Raw genomic sequence first — 18,546 nt, forward strand, 5'->3', positions numbered from 1 at the left:
GTGTCCTGGCCGGTGGTGGCTGTGTCATTACCAGGCTGGGTCTGGCTTTGCCAACAGAACAGGGCAGGATGTGGGATGAGGGAAACCTGAGCTGCTCACCTGTGTGATCCTCTCTTGGCAGAGACGAGGAATGAAGGGGAAGGCCAGGAAGCTGTTCTACAAGGCCATCGTCCGGGGCAAGGAGATCATCCGCATTGGAGACTGCGCGGTCTTCCTGTCAGCTGGCCGCCCCAACCTGCCCTACATTGGCCGCATCCAGAGCATGTGGGAGTCGTGGGGGAACAACATGGTGGTCCGAGTCAAGTGGTTTTATCACCCAGAGGAAACCAACCCTGGGAAGAAGCTCAACGAAGGCAAGGTGGGCTGCTCGCCTTTGCTGACAGGGCTGCAAAGCTGCATGGCTGTGTTCCTCTCCTGAGGACAGGGAGGATTATGGCCCAGGTCATTGCTGGTACTGTTACGGGGTGAAACCATCATCTCGTGCTGGGGCTGTGGGCAAGCCTGATACCTCTTGATCCAGGGAAGAGTTTCTGCTAGGAAATAGCTGTGTATGTCAGTCCAACAAGAGTTTATTAAGAGTCAGACCAAGACTTTGTGCAGTGTAAAACTGCTAGCCTGCTGCTCAGGAATGCTGAGCTCTGCATCTTTGCACAGTGTGGTTTACAGTAGGCTCTGAGTTTGTATTGCCTTGGGGTGGGGCTGGGGTAATAAAGGCACGTGTGGTGGGCGGGGGATGATAACATGGAAAATCCAATTAATTTGCTTTCTTTTTATTTCTGTCTTCTCTTTTTCTCATGGGCACAGCGCTGGGATCAGAAATCAGGCAGGAGTCTGTCCACAGCTCTGCAGGCATCCAACCAGAGGAAGGACTTCATGGAGGTTGGTGCTGCGACTGCTTAACTGATGCTGCTGGGGAAAAGCCTCTGACCTTCTCTGGCTTTTACTTTTTGCCTCAGTTGTTGAGGCTGCAGTTCCCAGGACTTTGGACGGGTGTATTTGGGAGGATGGGAATCGCTGCTGGTGCCGGGTGTTGGGAGGAGCGGTGGGTCCCCAGCCAGCACCTGTCTTTGCATTTGCATCCTTGAAATGGAGATGACAAACTCTAGGCCTCTGCGTTTCCCCGTCAGCACACACTGCAGCTGTGGTTCCCTTCTGTGGGAGCTGGCTGTGCACAAGGGCTCAGGTTTGGTGGAAAGGACTGATCACGTCCACGCTGCCCCCGGTGTTCCAAGTGTCCCTGCCTGGGATTGCAGTGGGGATGGCTGGGGAGTTCTGTACGAGCACAGGCCCTGGACAGTCTGGTGGATGTTCTTCTTGTGTATTGCAGATGATGCTTTAATTGCTGAGAGTTCTAATTGCTCCTTTCTGTCTGCCTTCTTCCCTTCCTGTAACGCAGCGAGCTCTCTATCAGTCCTCTCACGTGGATGAGAACGATGTCCAGACCATCTCACACAAGTGTCTCGTTGTTGGTCTGGATCAATATGAGCAGATGCTAAAGACTAAGAAATACCAAGACAGTGAGGACCTCTACTACCTTGCAGGGACCTACGAGCCCACCACGGGCATGATCTTCAACACCGACGGGGTCCCTGTCATCTGCTGACCGCCCAGGGAGCACGAGCCAGCCCTGGGAAGGGACAGGACAAACTTGAGGACGTGCCTGTTCAGACGACATGATTGTTTCTTTCAAAGCTCATGACTTCCGTGTCACACTACAGACAGGAGAGTGCGAGAGACATGGGGAGGAAGGAGAGGGCTGAAGAAAGGGGCTGGGAAAGCGGTTACAGCAATCACGGAAGGTGCCGAGGGTGGTGGCGGAGGTGTATGAGCCTCAAGAATCTTTGGGAAGTGGATTTAGTTACGGTGACCGACTTCTCCCTTCCTCCTTTTGGTCCTGGAAAGCACATGGCTCTCACGATCATTTCACCAGCGGGATCCCCAGCGGGAGGGATCCCTTCTGTGTCATTTGCCCCCATCAGAAGCCGCCTGTGTGTGGAAGGACACCTGCTGACCTTCTGCGTACGCTCCTCTCCGTCCTTATATCCCCTTTCCTGCTTGTTTCGCATGACCCTTTAGGAAGGACAGGGTGAAAGAGAAAGGAGATGAGTCTCTCTCGGCGCCTCGCCTCAATCCTCCCGGCGCCTTTTTGCGGTTCCCCTTCCCCTGCCTGGCAGTGGAGCACGGAAGAGCAGTGCTGGCCCCAGCACGGAGACTGCAGGAGAGGTCCTCCAGGCTGGAGGTGCCAGGTGAGCCCCTGTCACACCTGGGCTGCTGCCTTCCCATTGCCCCACATGGGCTGAGCCCACCTTCCCACTCTCCTGTCTCACAAAGGAGATGGAGGAGGAGGAGCAGGGGGAGAAGAGGCTGAGGCTTGCCGAACGACCGTGCGAGTGTGCAGAGAAGCAGGGAAGGAAACGACTGGGAGACGCTGCTGCGCTGCTCGGAGCGGAGGAGGCTGCAGGGAGGGGGTGCCTCCCGTGGTGGAACGGATTTCAGCACAGCTCACTCGGCTTTACCTCTCTTGCCTGCGTGGAGCAGTCAGCTGCCCGGCAGCCCTCCGCCTCATTTGAAGGAACAGGGACGGCGCGTGGAGCCCAGCCGTGCCCTGCTGCTGCGTTTCCACAGCCGAAGCCCAGCCGTCACCTTGGGCTTGGCCAGGGGAGCGCTCAGCTGGCCAGCCCAGCCAGGGGGGGGATGTGGGAGGAGAACAGAACCACGCAACATCCTTGCACTTACACAACGACTCCCAGGAGACGCACTGATCTTGGCAACTGGCGACTCGCACTGCGTGGCTGCGACGCGGAGCGTGGCTCAGCTCGGCCAGGAGCAGCAGCCCAGGCTGTGGTGGGGAGAGCTTGGACACATTGCCAACCATCAGCCCGGTGCTGCTGCGTGCCGGGGGGCCTGGCTGGGCCTGCAGTCAACCCTCGCCTTCAGCTGGAACCACAACGGTGCTGCGCCGTCCCACCTCTGCCCCGGGCGCCGCGCATGGTGACGGTTCGAACCTGTACAGTTTTAATGTACCAAAAGACTCCTTTAGCCCCTCCTGTATTATAAATCTTTAAATGGATTCAACTTTTTAATTATAAATATAAATATAAATATATATATATAAATATAAGCTTTTTAAAACTGTGAGGAGAAGAAAAAAACAAAAAAAAAAAAAAGAAAAAAAAAAGGAAAAAAACAAAAAAAAAAAGAAAAAAAAATCTTTTCCAAAATAATCCAACCAACCACCACCAAACCCCAGCAAAACCCACGGCAGAAAACGAACACAGTCTGACGTTCAGAATATTATTTTTTATTTCCTGTTGGATTGTGATTGTAAATGATCTGGGAACAGGCACCCCCCCCCGCTGTACTGTACCTGTAGAAGCAAATGGTGTGAGCATATTTTAACAGAGCGAGAGAGCGCGCGCGAGAGAGAGATTTTATGCTAATGTTAAATAGAAAGCACTTAAAACCCACTGCCTTCTATGGAACACGAGGATATTTCAGACAATCGAGAGGAAAGGAGAGCCAGGTTTTTTTTGTCTTTTGTTTTTGTTTTATGTTCTGTTCAAAGCGGTTTCTTTTTGGCATTCTGTTGGTCGCAGAACTCCGTGTGAGCTGTTTTCATAAAAAAATGAATTGAGGAAAAAAAAAAAACCAACGACAAAAAAAAAAAACAAAAAAACAAACCAACAAAAGCAACCCAGCGAAGCATTGGTTCTTTGTGTCGCCTTTCCTGACTGAGGGTTTCTCTCCTGCCCAGCCCTGCTGCTGGGCACGGCCCGACCTGGGCACCTCGTGGCACTCTGGGGGTCCATGGGTGCCCGTCCCACTGTGGATGGGGGCCCAGGGGGGGCGGCCCTGAGATGTGGGATGGAATCTCAGGGTGGATGATGAGGCTGCGTGCAGCAGAGGGGGCAGAGGGAGGCCAACCCCCCCCCCTGCGGTCCCCTGAGCCCTGAAGGGTGGATGGGGCACTGATGAACTGCTGGCTTTTCTTGTTCTCTTGCCCGGTGTCGTGCTGGGGGCTCAGCGTGGCATTGAGGGGCGTTTTGAGGTTCACGGCCTGCAGCCTGTGGGAGCTGCACCCACACTGGGTGCAGGCAGCCCCCCAGCATCGCCCCCAAGGCGATTCCTGCTCCAGTCAGCCGCAGTCCTGTTGCTCAGCAGGGCTCTGCAGGCTGCTGGTGCTCCCTTGTGCTGTGCTGCAGCCCCTCTCCAGCTGCTAAGGACCTGCCCTCCCTCCACCTGGCCCTAAGGAGCCCAGGGCAGCTGGCACGCAGCTCCAGTGCTGGCCCCCAGCCCCTCGCCCAGCAGCACAACCAGCAGAAGGGCTGAACCGCTGCCTTGGAGCACACAGAAGTATAAAGGCAAACCCAAAAAGCTTTTATTGATCAGGAAAGGCGAAGCCCGGTGTGCTGGCAAAGAAAGGAGGGGGAACCCTTCAGCTGTGCCTGGCTGGCAGTGGGGCTGAAGGTGCCCTGCAGCCCATGGCTCTCAGTTTTGGGAGGTGGGAGGACGGCTGCTTCTGTAGCCCCAAGCCTTTCCCCCATGCACCTGCCGGGGTTCCCGGCCCAGCAGTGTGGATCACAGAAGGGATCATTGCCAAGTGAGACACACGATCTGTGTTCAGTTGGATTTACAGGATAGAAGTTGAAGCCCAGCAGTGGCCCTGGGCAGCACCCAGGTCATTGCATTTCCCCCCAGCCCCCGCAGCCTGCAGGCAGACCCACAGCACAGCACAGATCAGAGGACAACAGGAGAGGGCAAAAAAACTTTTTTTTTTCTTTGTTCCCCCCCTTTCCAGGCAGCAGAAGTGGTTTGGGGCTCTTACACAGCAATTGGAGTACAGGGGAAGGTTGGGGTCATGATTTCAAGCTGTCCTCAGGAGAAAGATGCAGCACCATCACTAAGAGCCCAGCCCAGAGCCACCTTCCTCCCCTCCTCCTCTTCCTCAACAGCCCTCGACTGCTCTCTTCCCCAGTGCCATCCCCATTCCCTTTGGGATTCTGCCATATTTCCCTCCTTGGCAAGGGCTCAAACAGGAGAAGATCCCTCCCACCACCACTGCCCAGGGGGAGACCCCAGGAACATTGGGACCAACGACATTGGGGGCCATCAGCCCAAGAATTGGCTCCGCACAGCGCCCAGAGACCAGCAGGGTGGGCAGTGAGGGCCTTTGGGGACAGCGGCAGGGCCTGGTGCCATCCTGGCCCCATTGCCCGGTCCTGGGGCTCAGTACCCCCCCAGGAAGGAGCCGTTGGAGGTTTCAGTGTAGAAACAGCTACTGTGGGACGTACTGGTGAGGCTGTAGGCAAAATAAGCCACGGCTGAGCCCAGCGTCAAGCCCGTCATGTAGGACACGGTCATGGTGTTCCCTGCAGAGAGGGACAGAGGCTGTCACCCTGCGTGGCTGCCCCGCCTGGCAGCCCATGGATGGTGCAGCCCTACCTGCCAGCTCCCGTTGCTCGGGGCTCACTTTGCCAGCAGCCAGGATCATGGGGACGCTGCCAAAGTAGCCGTTGGTGATGCCCATGAGGAGGGAGAAGACGCAGGGCCAGGCGGGGTGGCCGAAGGCGGGCTGACCGTTGGGGTAGACGCACATGATGAAGAGGGGGATGAAGACGACGCGGAGGCAGGAGTAGACGAGGAGGTGCGTTCCTCTCCAGTCGTAAGGCAGGGCAGCCAGGATCTGCAGGAGGGGCAGAGACCGTGCTGAGGGGAGAAGAGGGCGATGCGGCACCCGAAACGGGGCAGCGGGGAGGAGACAGGATGGGGGAAGGCCTGCATGTGGGAACCCAACGTCGGCCGTGGTGGTGAACAACCTCGTGCTGGTTGGAAAGCACAAAGCGTGGATGGCCCACGGCTCACTCACGCCCTCCTCCTCCTGAGGACACCACAGGCAGTGGGGATGGAGGGGGCGATGCCTCCTACCTTGCCAACGAAGTCGGAGAGGTTGAAGATGGCCATGATGAGGATGGGCAGCCATTCCCCCAGCGTGCAGTTGTGGATCTCCGACTCCAGCCCGGGGAAGAGGCACAGCGTGATGAAGTAGGTCATGGCGATGGACAGCATGTAGGCCCAGATGAGCCGCGACACGACGTAGCGGTGGAGCAGCATGGCTGGTGGAGATGGGCAGTGAGGCTGAAGCCCTGCCACTGCACAGCCCGCAGTGCTCAGCTGCGGCTGAACAACGCTGAAAGCGGGAAGGGCTCCCAAAGAAGCGTCCCCGTATTTTCCAACACGTATTTCCTCCCTACGTTTTTGTGCACAAAACCCACAGGTCGCTCCTCCCGCCCCAGGAAACACCCCATGACAGCCATCAGCGCCGTTCACCCCCGAGCCCAGCACCCACCTCTGAAGCTGGGCCAGCTCCTCTTGATTTTGGGTGTGGGCACATCAAAGCGCATGTAGGTACCGCTGCCGGCCAGCTCAGCTTCAGGGCCCGGGCTGCCACGGGGAGATGCCAGCTGTCCCTGCGGCCGGTCCTCCTGCATGGGGACAGGGGACAGGAGTGCTGAGTCCCAGGGAGGGAGGGATATGAGGGATCAGAAGGAGTCCCCCCCTGCTTACAAATCTGATGTCCTCGGCAGTGACGTCGTGGTGGACGCGGTAGCCCGTCCCGTGGTCGCTGGCCCTGCGGGGCTCGGGGCGGCCCTTGCGGGGACAGGAGGTGTAATAGCGGACAAAGCGAGTGCGCTTCACCAGGAGGTGAAGGATGAAGCACGTCAGCTCCATGCCGATGGAGATGAAGAAGAAGATGACGGTGTTCTCCTTCTCATCCGACAGCAGCAGCTTGGTGAAGATGCGGCTGAGTGAGATGATGACCCCGGCGGTGCCTGGAGGCACAGGAGTGTGTTGGTGCCAGGGCCCACCGAGCCCTATGGCTTAGGGACCTCCCAGCAGCCTCCCCCTGCTTTGGGTAGGGTGCTCCATGTGTAGAGGAGCATGCCTGGAGGTTTTAAAGAGCCACGGCATGAGGGACACAGTGGGCACGGGACGTGTTGGTGTCTCCTCCAACCTCAACGGTTCCATGCACATGATTAGACAGCATTGGCCATCCTGCTTTGCTCAGGATCAGCCTGGGATGTTCCCAAGTTGCTGGCAACCTCAGAGCCACCAGGACGGGGACCTGGGCAACCTTCTCCAGGTGACCAGGGAGGCGGGACCAGACGGACACAAAGGTCCCATCCAACCTCAGCCATGCAGGGGCTCTGTGGTTGGGTGCTGGGGGCAGTGGGTTGCTGCACACGGGGGATGGCAATACTCACTCTCTCCTGTCATCACCCCCTGCGTGTAGCGCTTGGGCAGCAGCCCTGTGTAGCCATAGAAGCTGGATTGCTGCACTTCAGGAGAGAGGGGCAGAGGGGAGAAGGAGGAGGATTATGGCAGCAGCTGAAACACAGGGATTGGGGAGGGGGAACAGGACGTGAGGGCTGGCTGGTAGGTCATCCCAGGCGACCACAGCATACCTGTGCAGCCAAAGGCCACCACCCCAACAGCCACCAGGTTGATGGCGTAGGCTTGCCGTCGGGTGAAGAGCTCCAGCCAGACGTCACAGATACTGACGAAGAGCAGGGGGCCCAGGGCAAAGAGGTAGCCTGGGGGGGGGGAGGGGAGATGGAGGTGTGTAGGGGGCAGCGGGGAGGCAGTGCTGCCCAGGGACACCGAGATCCCAGCTCACCCACGGAGATGCGGGTGTGCAGGCTCAGCAGCTCCACCAGCGCGTTGTTGAGGATGACGGCCACCAAGGCCACCAGGATGTAGGTGAGGCTCATGTCAAAGACTATGGAGGTCCCTGCAGAGAGGAAGGAGGTAGGGGCTCTGCCCGGGTTTGGGGAGCAGGAAGGGCTGCAGCTGCCGGAGCCCTACCTGGGTATTTGTGGTGCAGGTAGTCCACATCCGTGATGAAGCTGTTGTATGGAAGGAGAAATCCAACGCCAGCCAGCAGCATGGCAAAGTAGATCCCGTGGTATCGGTCCTGTGGCTCGGGGTCTTCAGAAACTGACCCAAAAGGGAAAGAAAGAGAGAGAACTTGAGTGGCACTGCCACACTGGACTGCATCGGATGAAGCTGTGGGGCAATGAACGCAGCTTTCACGTCAGTGGGGACATCAGGGCTCAACGTGTCCCGCAAGCAGCCCTGCAGCTCTCAGGAACAAACACCCTCAGCCTGGAGAAAGTCCCCCCAGAAATGAAAGTGTTTAAGAGGGAGGCAGAAAAAACACCAGAGCTGAGGGCTCTGAGTGCTGATGGGTTTCTAAAGCAGCCCCAGAACTGCCGGTGTGGGGAGAGACCTGGTGAGTACCAACCACAGAGCCCAGTACTACAGGATGCTGTGGTGACTACAACAGCAAGCCCCGAAGAGACATTAGTTGACGTCACAGCATTTCAACCCATTTGTGGCTGCAAAACCATCCCAGGATCTCTTAAATGGGTGGGAAAAGCACGGGGAGAGGCAGCTCCCTCCCATCCCATCCCGTCCCCATCCCTCACCCGGCTCCATGAAGGTGAGCACGCCCTTGGCCTGGCTGCCCCGCTGCAGCTCGTCCTCCTCCAGCTGGTAGCTGTCGAAGCTGAAGCTCATCACCACGTTGCCTTCAGGTGTCCCCATGGGGCTCAGCTCCTTGAGGCGCTCCGTTCCCACCGATCCCATCGTGGACGGTCTGGGGAGGAACAGGGGAGACCCCAGGCTGTGGGTCACAGATGAGCCACGGTCCTTGTGAGTTTTGGTTCAGACCCCAGGGGTGGAGACCACACCAAACGCGTCCTAAACCGAGCTTCACCACCGGGCATCCTGCGGCACCACCCGAAATGCCCTCCATCCCCCGGGCCCCGCTCTGCATTACCGGTGCCAGTCGCTAGATGCCAGCCTGCCCCGTGCCCGCTGCCCACCGACCGCCCTGCAGAGACGAAGCTCCGAGGAGGCGGCAGGACGAGGCAGGCAAGGGAGGAGAAAAAAAAAATCAATTCAAGTGATTTGTCTGATCTCTTTGCAGGGGCACGGAGGTTTTGCAGCCTTTCCCTGCTGCCAGGATGGGGCGGGCTGCAAAAACAGAGCCTGCAAGTGCAAGCCTAAATGCTAAAACGCATCAGGCAGAGCGGTGATGCTGTGGCCCTGAGGCCATGCAGAAGTCAGAGTGCTGGGGGGGCAGGTCAGAGTCCCCAGCACATCCAGGCTGAAGGCAGCATGCACCCTGGAGCCCCACCAGGGCACATTTCAAGTGGGAGCATCGCCCTGTCTCATGGCTCACAGGGGATCTGGATGACCCCATCTGCTGATGCCACCCCAGGAGATAAACCCAACAGAAAGCACCTCCCAGGGTGCTGCAGAGCCCAGCGTGGGGCTTTTATCCTCTAAGAACCCCCATCTGGATATGGTTGGGAGCACCCCATAGATAGCAGTGCTGCCCCGAACTTCTCCGTGGTACGGGATGAACTGCACAGCCACCCCTGCATCCCCACCCCGGGATCAATCTGCCTTATTTTCCCTTTTGGATTTACAGGGAGGAGGGCCGGGGCCTGTCACCTCTCCGGGTGGGCGCAGAGTGAGGGAAAGAGCAGAGGATGCTTCCATTGGGGATGAGATGATGATGATTATAATCGGGAAAAGGGTCCTTGCCAAAAGGAGGCGCTTCCACGGGGATGATTTTATCACCGTGATTATTTTGTTCTGGCAAAAATAAAGGCTCCCCATCTTGGGGATTCATCAAACCCCACCGGAGGAGATGCGCGGTCGAGGCGAGGATGCCGGGGAGGAGAGGTGGGTCTGAGGCAGGGGTTCGTCTCCCTCCCTCCCTTCCCTCCCCTCCGCCCAGCCCCGTTTCCCCCCCCCAGCCCCAGACAAAGCCGGTCCCGTTCTCGCCCAACAGGTCGGCACCGCTCTTACCTCCCTCCTCCTCGCCAGCTCTGCGGCACCGGCCCTTCAGCCGCCTCAGCCCCCGGCGGATCCCCCCGGCCCCTCCATCGCGGAGCTCCGTTCTCGGGGTGGGGGCACCGGCACCGGCGAACGCGGCGGCTCCGAACGGGGGCGGCTCCGTCCCCACCTCCCGCCCCTCCCCAGCCCTCCGCCGCCCCTCCCCGGCAGCGATGGCCCCGAGGCGCACAAATGGCTTTTCTGCCGAACGGAGCGCCTTCACGGCCCTGCCTACAGACGCGGCCCCATAGGGACCGCCCCTAGGGACCGCCCGCAGGTGCGGGGCTGCAAACAGAGCGTTCAGCGACATGAAAAACCGTTCCTCGTTTCATTTAGGGCATTCGAGCTTTGCTCCCGTTGCAGGGAGCTTTCTCTTCCCCTCCGAACATGAGATGGGGCGAGGGGTGCAGCATTGGCAGGTCCAAAGATGGATGGATGAATGATCATAGAATCAACAAGGCTGGAAAAGACCTCCAAGATGAGCCAATCCCACAGTCCACACATCACCAGTATTTCCCACTAAACCACCTCCCTTGGCACAACATCTACACGTTTCTTGAACAGCTCCAGCAAAAATTCTGCATGCTGAACAGAGGGACGGATGGATAAATGGATGAGCGCACAGAGAGGATGGATGGATAGAAGTATGGAGAGGATGGATGGATGTACAGTTATGGTGGACGGCTGGAGAGGTGGCCAGATGGATGGAGAGAACAGACTGATGGACAAATGCATCACAGAGGTTGGGGAGACATCAAAAATCACTGTTCCAACTCCCTGCAGTGTGGTGGTTGCCGCCCCTCTGGTCCAACCTGGCCATAAATGCCTCCAAAGATGGGCAAGATGGAGGCGATGCAGCATGCAGAAAACTGAAGGGGTGTGGGGTCAGAGAAGGGGGAAGCCCCTTCTCCTCCTCATCGCTGGGAGTGGAAGTGGGGAACCAGCAGCGTGGAGTGGTGGGGACACGAGGCAGGGGAGAGGATGCACATTCCCAAGCAGGGGCTGCATGCAGGGACAGCACGAGCATCCCACCCTCCTGAGCAGGGCAGGAGCCCTCAGCCCCAATTGGGTTGTAAAGACGGGGGACCCCCATGACCCCACCCCCAGGGCAGGGATGGAGCAGCACAACCCTACGAGGCACCAAAGAATCCCAGCTTGGCATCAGCACGGTGCGAGCGCCGCACAAAAAGAGCAGGGTGAGCTGCAGCATCTGTGCACGGCTTCCCCCTGCTGCCTCCGCGCTGCCGGCAGCGTTACTCACCCAGCAGCAATCCCAGCTCTTCTGGCACACAGCTAAGCCAGGGGTCCTAGAGAAGCTGCGGGGCCTATAGAAGCCCCCGCGCTCACGTCAGCATCCTCATCACCTTAGAGTGGATCTGGGGCTCTGGGAGATGCTGTGAGCACACACCTCGAGGCAGCAGCCACTGATTTTACCCTGAAATCACACAACCTCATCATCTCCAATTCAGGGCAGGAGGAGTTCGCCAACTCCCTTCAGCTCAGTGCTGCCGGAGGTGCAAATCCCAAAAGTGACCCCAGGATAAGCGCACAGGGCTGAAGTGAGGCCACAAAGCCTTGCTATTTGCAACACAGAGGCAGGGCTGGAAGCAGGCATGGAGCCAAAGATGCACTCCCAACCCCAGCAACAAGCGCACAGAAAGCTCTGCGGCTCAGGGCAGCCCTGCCACAAATCCCTTCTGAGCGCCCTCTCCTCGCTTCACCCTCCCAAAAGGCAGCACCAGACCCTGCTGCCCTCCCACGGTGCCCCGTGCTGCTATGGGGCTCAGTGCTGCAGCCCTGAGCTGGGTTTTCCCCACTGAGCTTTGCCACTCTTCAATTTTTCAGCCGGACCTGAATAATTCAGCTGTGATGGAGCTGGCACGAGGGCTGTGAGCTTGGATGCTCCCCGGGTTTCCGCTTGACCCACTTTAAAGGCTCAAAATCCCACCGGCTGCAGTGCTCTGCATGCAGCGGGGCGATGCTGGACCAGTCCCAGTGGCACTGGGGACGTCCCACAGCTCAGATCCGGGGCCTCCCCTGGGCCATCAAACAGCAGAGCATCCCTCACCACATGTCAGTGCTTCGGGCTGCAGAGCACAGCGGTTTGGAGGCATTTCCTCCCTTTTCCATCAGGGCCTCACCTCACTGCTCCGAGTGCTGATTAATTCCACAGGGAGGAACGAGGTGATGCCACCTCATCAGGAGATGCTGGATGGGGGCAGCCTCCAGAAATGCTCTTCCTTCCAGCAGAGTTGGGTTTTGTTACTTGTCATCACTGCAGACGTGAGAGAAAAGAGAGCCCTGTCAGGAGCATCCCAGCACACTGCCACAGCCATCCCACAAACCCACTGACCCCCCTGAGCCCACAGCCCAGCTCAGTGCTCCCGCGAGCACCACGCTTCCATCTCTTCCACTTCACAGACCATGACGGTGCTTTCCCCATTCAATCCCCTCCTGGAAACCCTTCTTTAACCAACACTGCAGCCCCCCATCCTTCCCCCAGGGCTGCACTGAAATGCACACCGACCCCCTGGTGTTGCCTTTGCACAGAGATATTGGGGATTGAAGGACAGCACTTCAATTTAGGGGCTGCCCCATTACGGCACATCGCTCTGCTCACCGCTGCGCTGTGAGGGCTGCAGGAACCAGGGGGGACCTCAGCCTTGTTCCCCTCCTTTCCTCTTTTCCTGTTGGAACAAATTTGCATCCCTCGCTAATTAATCCAAGATGAGCTGCTAATTCAGCTCCTTGATTGCAACTTTGCATAATCGCTGCACGCACACACAGCACGGGGTGGGGGGGGGATGTGAAGGAGACAATCAGCACTGGGTGCACAGGGGGGCCCCCAGCAGCTCCCACTCATCTTTACAGGGCAGGTGGAAAGCAGAGATTTTCCTCTAGCAGGAGAAAATGGTGACATCCCGCAGGATCCACCTTCGAGTTGCTTTTTCCCCCCATGCCGGGGGGGCTCCAAAGGACCCCCAGAACAACCTGAGCTCCTCTGGATGTGGTGAAACCACAGAGTTGGAGTGCAGCACAGCCCGGGGGCCATTCCTGGAGATCAGCACATCCCGTCCTCCTGTCTCCACGCTGCTCCAGAGTGAACCCTCTGCTGGAAGGACCTGCCAATCGCACCCCACGGGCGCTCAGCCACACACAGACTGCATCCAACCCCAACCCAAAGCCCCCCCAGCCCAAGCACCATGGGCTATCGCAGCAGAGCCCCAGTGGCACTGTTTGGGGGGGGAAAATCTTCTTTTCCTGTCAGCAATGCCCACAGCCCACCCAGGCTGCACAGCCGTGCTGTTGTTGACACGCAGGTTGTGCCCCGCTCCACCTCTCCCATCCCAACACAGACCCCCACAAACCACCCCCCTCCAAATCTGGCACTGCACCCCCCAGGCTCCCCATAGAGCATCAGAGCCACTTCCAGCCCCCACAACCAGGGCACCAACCCCCCCCAAACTGCAGCACACACGGAGGGTTGGCCTCCATTGGCACACACTGCACGTTCCCACCTCACAGGGGGGAGGATTTGCATCAGCTCTGGGGAGGGGGAGCGCTGCAAACAGCGGGGACAATGGGGAAGTCAATGCATTAAAGTGCTTAAGGGGGAAAAAAAATCTGATAAAGGAATAAACCGGTTAAGGGAATAAATAATTCACAGCCCAGTTATTCAAATCCTGCCTTAGAGGAAATCCTCTTAGAGTGATCACCTGATTGTGTGCTAAAATCCTAATTGAATAAGAACAGAATTATGTATTTATGCCATCAACTGCACAACCAGCAGCACATGCAGCTGTTTGCAGCCAGACCTGGGGGGGCTGCAGGGCCAGCACTGCTGGGGGGGAATGGGACCCCCCCAAAAAACACATTAGGACCTCCCCCTCCCCATAGAATCATATTGGGGGTAAAGGAGCTGCTGGGGGGGGGGGGGGGGGGGAAGAAGAGTGTTTTTCTTCCCATCCATCACATCCCCTATAAACACAGCCATTTTTATCTGCTTCCCCCCCTCTTTTCTCACGCTGTGGCACTGCTCTGCCCAGGTCCAGCTCCATTTAAAAGCTATTTAAGGAACAAACAAAGCACAAATCCAGCCTCCCAGATCCCCAGCCCCATTGCTCCAACACAAGCTGACAGGGCTGCAGCACTCCGGAGGTAATTGAATATCCCAGAGTGCAGCAGCTCACGCGGCACCAACACAAACAAGCAGACACTGAGCATGGGGCCGTGCCCTGCAAACAGCTGAGAAAACAGCACGAGAGCTCAGCACACCCCGAAAGCAGGCAGGCAATGGGCTGCAGGTTGCTTTTCTTCCTTTTTTTTGTTAATATTTGATTTACAGGGCCTTGATGTGCTGCAGCCCGACGACAACGTGGAGCTGCAGAGAGGTGGGGATGTTTTCCCTCCTGGTGTGAGGAGGGGGGCCCTCGAGGATTGGAGATGGGCTCAGGGTGTGCAGCTGCAGCAGGGCTGGCAGTGGCTGCTCTTTGGGGCTTCAGAGGCCATCTTCCCCCGCGCATCACTTGGCTTCCAACTCCACTTCACCCTCTGAAATGAGTTACTGAAAGAGAAATCGCCACCCAACTGCTTGAACTGCAAATGGCCTCGGGAGACATGAAAGGCTGCTCGGCCCCTGAATGGTGAAGAAGGAAAGGGATGAGGCTCCCACCTCTGCCTCCCTGCTCTGGGTTTTGAGGTGGTTTTGGGGTGAAAGGGAAAGGAGATGCTCAGTGCCACCCGATGGGGTCACGAGGTGCTGAGGGGCTGCAGGGCAGAGACCTCCACACTGCCTGAGGGGAGGGAAAGGCTCACAGGCCCCAGCAGTGCTGGACATGCAGCATCCTGCACTGTTTGCCAGCCCTTTGCAGCTCTGGGGCTGGGCTGAACACGGGGCAATTTCCCCCATCCTGTTCATGGCACGCAGCCGGGGTGCTGGGAAGGGGATCTGAGCAGCAGATCTGAACTCTGGGATGGATGGGGAGCAGAGAAGGGCTGCAGGGAGGGGATGAAAGAAGTAGGGATGGATGCGATGGAGGCTCACTGAGGAAGGAGCAGGGCTGCTCCGGGCCGGGCAGCACACCCCACCTAGCGGCTGCTGGGCGGCAGAGCCCGGCTCCCCCCGACCCCCAGCACAGCTCCGTGTTCATGGTACTGTGCTAGGGCTGGGGGGGCACCCAAAGGTGGCAGCCTCCATGCCGTGCAGAGCTGCTGCTCTGCATCGCTCAGCACTCCTTAGCACACCTCACCGCAGCCCATGCCAGCCTGCGGCTCTCTCAGGGCTTTTTGCCCCTGGAAAAGCACTCAGAACATCACATTACTGTCAAAACCCTCTGGCTTAACATCATGGGCTTACCTGGATTTTACAAATCTGAAATCCTTTATTATGACCTCACTGTGCAGCCTTCTAAAAACCTACTGCTAAGAAAAGAAAGCACACCCAGGTGCTGGAACAGCCAGCATCAGATTTCCTCACCTCCAGCAGGTTGGGCAGGAAGCCCTCATTAGCTCACAGCACACCCTTAATTAGCTGAAGAAGTCTCTGCTAAGGGCCTGGCAGAGCCGTGCAGGACAGAAGCAGCACATGAGAGGTGTGTGCTCAGGGCTGGATAAGCACACACATGCAAGACCACCGGTCTGAACACAACTGCAGCTGCTTGCTTCAATGGTACAAACCCATCATCAGGATTTCCACACCAGGCAGCATTCTGGCCCAAAGGTTCACCTCTGATGATGCTTTGCAGTGATCCACATGCAGGGCAGCAGAGCAGCAGCTGCATCTCCTGTGTCACCAGTGGGTCCAGGTGAGCAATCCCACCTTGGGCACGGGGACAAAGGTGCCACCACCTCACCTGGAAGTCACTGAATGCAAACAGCCTCCTCTGATCTGCAGCTTGCTCCAGGCAGAAGAAGGGAAACGTCATCAGCAGCTGAATGAACAGTTTAGAATCACTCATCCGTGCTAACACAGCTGATTCTGCCTGCAGCAAGGGGCAGCACATAAATGGCACCAGCAGGAAAACATTGCTCTCCAGAGCCAGATCAGGAAAGGAGACGTCTGCAGCTTCACTGAGTTCACTGCACAACAGCCGTGCAGAAGAACGAAGACCTTCCATCACCGTGTGCTCCTCCACCACCAGACAGCAGGCTCCCTCTGTCACCCACCCTGCTGGGAGGGTTTGGTCACAGTTTTGCAAAGGAAAGGAGGCACGCAGGAGATGCCTCACCCACCTGCATGGCTCACTCCAGAACTCCCCCCTGGGCTGAAGGTGAGAAGCAGCAAGCTCTAAGTGACAGCACAGCAAACAGGGAACGTATGTGGAAGCACTGCTACAGATGCAACCCACAGAATGAAGTACAAAGGAAGTCACCTAAACTTACCTGAGGAACAGGAGAAAAACACAAACCCAGGTCCCTCAAGAAGAGCGTTAAGGAGGAGGAGGGGCAAAATCCTGTGGTTTCCAGCAAAATACACCAGAAGCAGCTCAGCTGGTCCTTCCCCAGTCTCAGCAAAAGCCAAGCTGAGTTTCTTGGAGAGCTGCTACACAGCAAAGACTGAAGGTTTACTACTGCTGGCAGCTGGGTTCGGGCCACATCATCCAGAACACACAGCATCACCTTCAGCTCATCCAGCCCCAACTTCAAGCAGCACACGGAAGGAAGACGACACCGAATACTTATCACAACACATTTAATTGCTTATGCAGTTATAAAATTACAAAGAGAGATGGGCCAGCAGGGAGAGGCACACACCTGGGGAGGCGGAATGTCAGGCAGATTTTTCCACTTATCAACAGAGATATTGAACAGTAGGTGAGAACTGCAGGATGCAGTGTGGTTTTTTATTTGGGGGGGGTGCAGAAGCAAAAGCAAACAGATCCAAGTAGAGAAAGGGTTGAGCTGGTGCCCCATAGGAACCCGGAGAGGTGCAGGTTTGGGAACAACTCACCACTCCTGAGAAACGAGTTGGACACATGCAAAGGCAGCAGGGAAGGCAGCACACAACTGCTGCAGCAACAGCACACCTGCAACGAACACAGCTGCAGCTGTTTGCAAGCCAGGATGACAACTTCTTGCCCATTGCTTTCAAGGCAGTGGAAGGTGGGGTTGGCCAATCTGAAGTGTGGTAAAAACAAAGGCATGTTACAGTTTGAAATAATTGAAATTTGCTCAATTCCTCTCATTGTGCAACTGGAATCTGAAAGGATTTGTTTACAGTCTGAGCCACGCTTTCTTCATTGCAAGCCTTCCTTTGTGCAGCACAGACTCCAGAAAGACTGCTCTGCACATGTGGAGATGCCATTCTGCCTTGCTCTCAGATGTTCACATGTTAAACCAAGGAGACTGTTGGCCAGGACATCTGGAGCACAGAGCAGGACCTTCCAAACCTCTGCAGTGGTTAATCCCCACCACTGCCTTGGACAAAGCCTCCTGTTGCTCTGCAAACACCAGCAGAACGCCTGCATGGCTGAGTGGTGCACTGAGCAGCTCAGCAAGCTACAAGGAAGGAAATTCTACAGTCTTAGTGCACGCTGCCTTGGTGCTAATGCCATTATCAGAGCCAAGAGAGCACAGCACAGGACGTAAAGCTTTCTGCTCATCAGCTCCTCAGGTCTCTGTGCTAACATACCCAGACCTGGGGGCTCCTCACTCCATCCCTCCCTTTTTCTATTACACTCAGACACACGTTTCCTTCATGGTGACACCCGTCCCTGCGTTCAGAGCTCTCAGAGATCTGCACTGAGGCCCACTTGGACAACCCCTCCCCTCTGCTCCCAGCCAGTCTCCATAGAAATAGGTGTAAGGAACTCACCCAGGACCCGGGGTGCCAGAGGGAGAACTCACACAACTGGTCTTGCTGAACAGAGCCTCTGAAGATACAGCCTTTGCTAATCTCATTGCACTTCTCACTTCCTGCTCCTCTGCCAGGCCCAGCCTTGTAACTGCTAGATGTGTATCTATCGCTCGTGTTTTGGAAACTCTGACATAAGAAGAGTCCAGAGCAGATAAAAGCTGTCTGCCTCAGCACATGAAAGATGAAACAGGGTAAACACACAGCTGTCGAGACAGCAGCAAAGCGTGCACACTTGCTGCCTATTTGCACATCAAGTGAAACAGCTCTTTCCCTACAGTACTCACTGGGAACAGATCCCACCGCAATTTAAGACCTGAGTTTCAGATTCCAAGTTTAAAAGCATTTCCCTCCTCCCCTCTCCCCCCCCTCCCCCAGCTTTGGTTGTTTCTGTTGTCCATTTCTGTCCCTAACACTTGATGGGGGTCAAGAGGTACAGCCCATATCCAGAGATGCTCACTGACACAAAACAAGCACTGTCCTTCCAAGGAAGGTCAGCCGAAAATGGAGGCTGTACAGTTGCCACACAGCCACCTCCAGGCTGCCCTGGGGAACCTGGGGCTGTAGGACCATCAGAATAGAAACACTTGGCACCACCTGATCCACGGAGCAGCAGAGTTCAGCTCCACACTCAGCTGCAAACAGCATTTCTGGTATGTTTAAAGGGAGGAAAAAAAACAAGTATGCACTCGTGTCATTGGGATGAAACCCCATCCTGAAGGGATGGAAACTTTGGCAGCATACTACAGCAGGGCAGTTACTGAGGGAAATGAGATTAGTTGTGTTCA

At 56.8% G+C, this 18,546-nt stretch overlaps 2 protein-coding genes across 6 annotated transcripts in view; one reads left to right on the top strand and one right to left on the bottom strand.

Moving 5' to 3' along the window:
• TNRC18 (trinucleotide repeat containing 18) overlaps positions 1 to 3,106 on the top strand; it is a 45,030-nt gene extending 41,924 nt beyond the window's left edge. The window contains exons 27-29 of the mRNA XM_042828181.1: positions 122 to 358; positions 805 to 879; positions 1,397 to 3,106. Of these exons, the coding sequence (XP_042684115.1) occupies positions 122 to 358; positions 805 to 879; positions 1,397 to 1,603 (519 nt within the window). The 3' untranslated portion in view covers positions 1,604 to 3,106. The remainder of the gene's footprint in view (positions 1 to 121; positions 359 to 804; positions 880 to 1,396) is intronic.
• A 1,080-nt stretch (positions 3,107 to 4,186) lies between these two features.
• Positions 4,187 to 18,087, bottom strand: SLC29A4 (solute carrier family 29 member 4). 5 transcript variants are annotated; one of them, XM_042827634.1, is made up of 14 exons: positions 15,583 to 18,087; positions 12,527 to 13,028; positions 12,048 to 12,181; positions 11,168 to 11,341; positions 8,487 to 8,656; positions 7,864 to 7,995; positions 7,680 to 7,789; positions 7,464 to 7,592; positions 7,263 to 7,332; positions 6,565 to 6,830; positions 6,347 to 6,482; positions 5,926 to 6,113; positions 5,443 to 5,683; positions 4,187 to 5,369 (listed from the first exon to the last, which is right to left on the bottom strand). In XM_042827634.1, the coding sequence occupies exons 5-14, from the start codon at positions 8,644 to 8,646 to the stop codon at positions 5,227 to 5,229; spliced, it is 1,575 nt and encodes a 524-aa protein (XP_042683568.1). In that variant the 5' UTR covers positions 8,647 to 8,656; positions 11,168 to 11,341; positions 12,048 to 12,181; positions 12,527 to 13,028; positions 15,583 to 18,087; the 3' UTR covers positions 4,187 to 5,226. The 5 variants fall into 5 exon arrangements, with proteins under 5 accessions (XP_042683568.1, XP_042683565.1, XP_042683567.1 ...); XM_042827631.1 differs by having other exon boundaries at positions 7,263 to 7,337; positions 7,676 to 7,789; XM_042827633.1 differs by lacking the exons at positions 11,168 to 11,341; positions 12,048 to 12,181; positions 12,527 to 13,028; positions 15,583 to 18,087 and adding an exon at positions 9,880 to 9,929 and having other exon boundaries at positions 7,263 to 7,337; positions 7,676 to 7,789.
• Between the last annotated feature and the right edge of the window lie 459 nt (positions 18,088 to 18,546).

Source organism: Centrocercus urophasianus, unplaced genomic scaffold (assembly GCF_019232065.1).
Source record: "Centrocercus urophasianus isolate 14NV4802_14NV808 unplaced genomic scaffold, USGS_Curo_1.0 seq_29, whole genome shotgun sequence".
Lineage (NCBI taxonomy): Eukaryota > Metazoa > Chordata > Aves > Galliformes > Phasianidae > Centrocercus > Centrocercus urophasianus.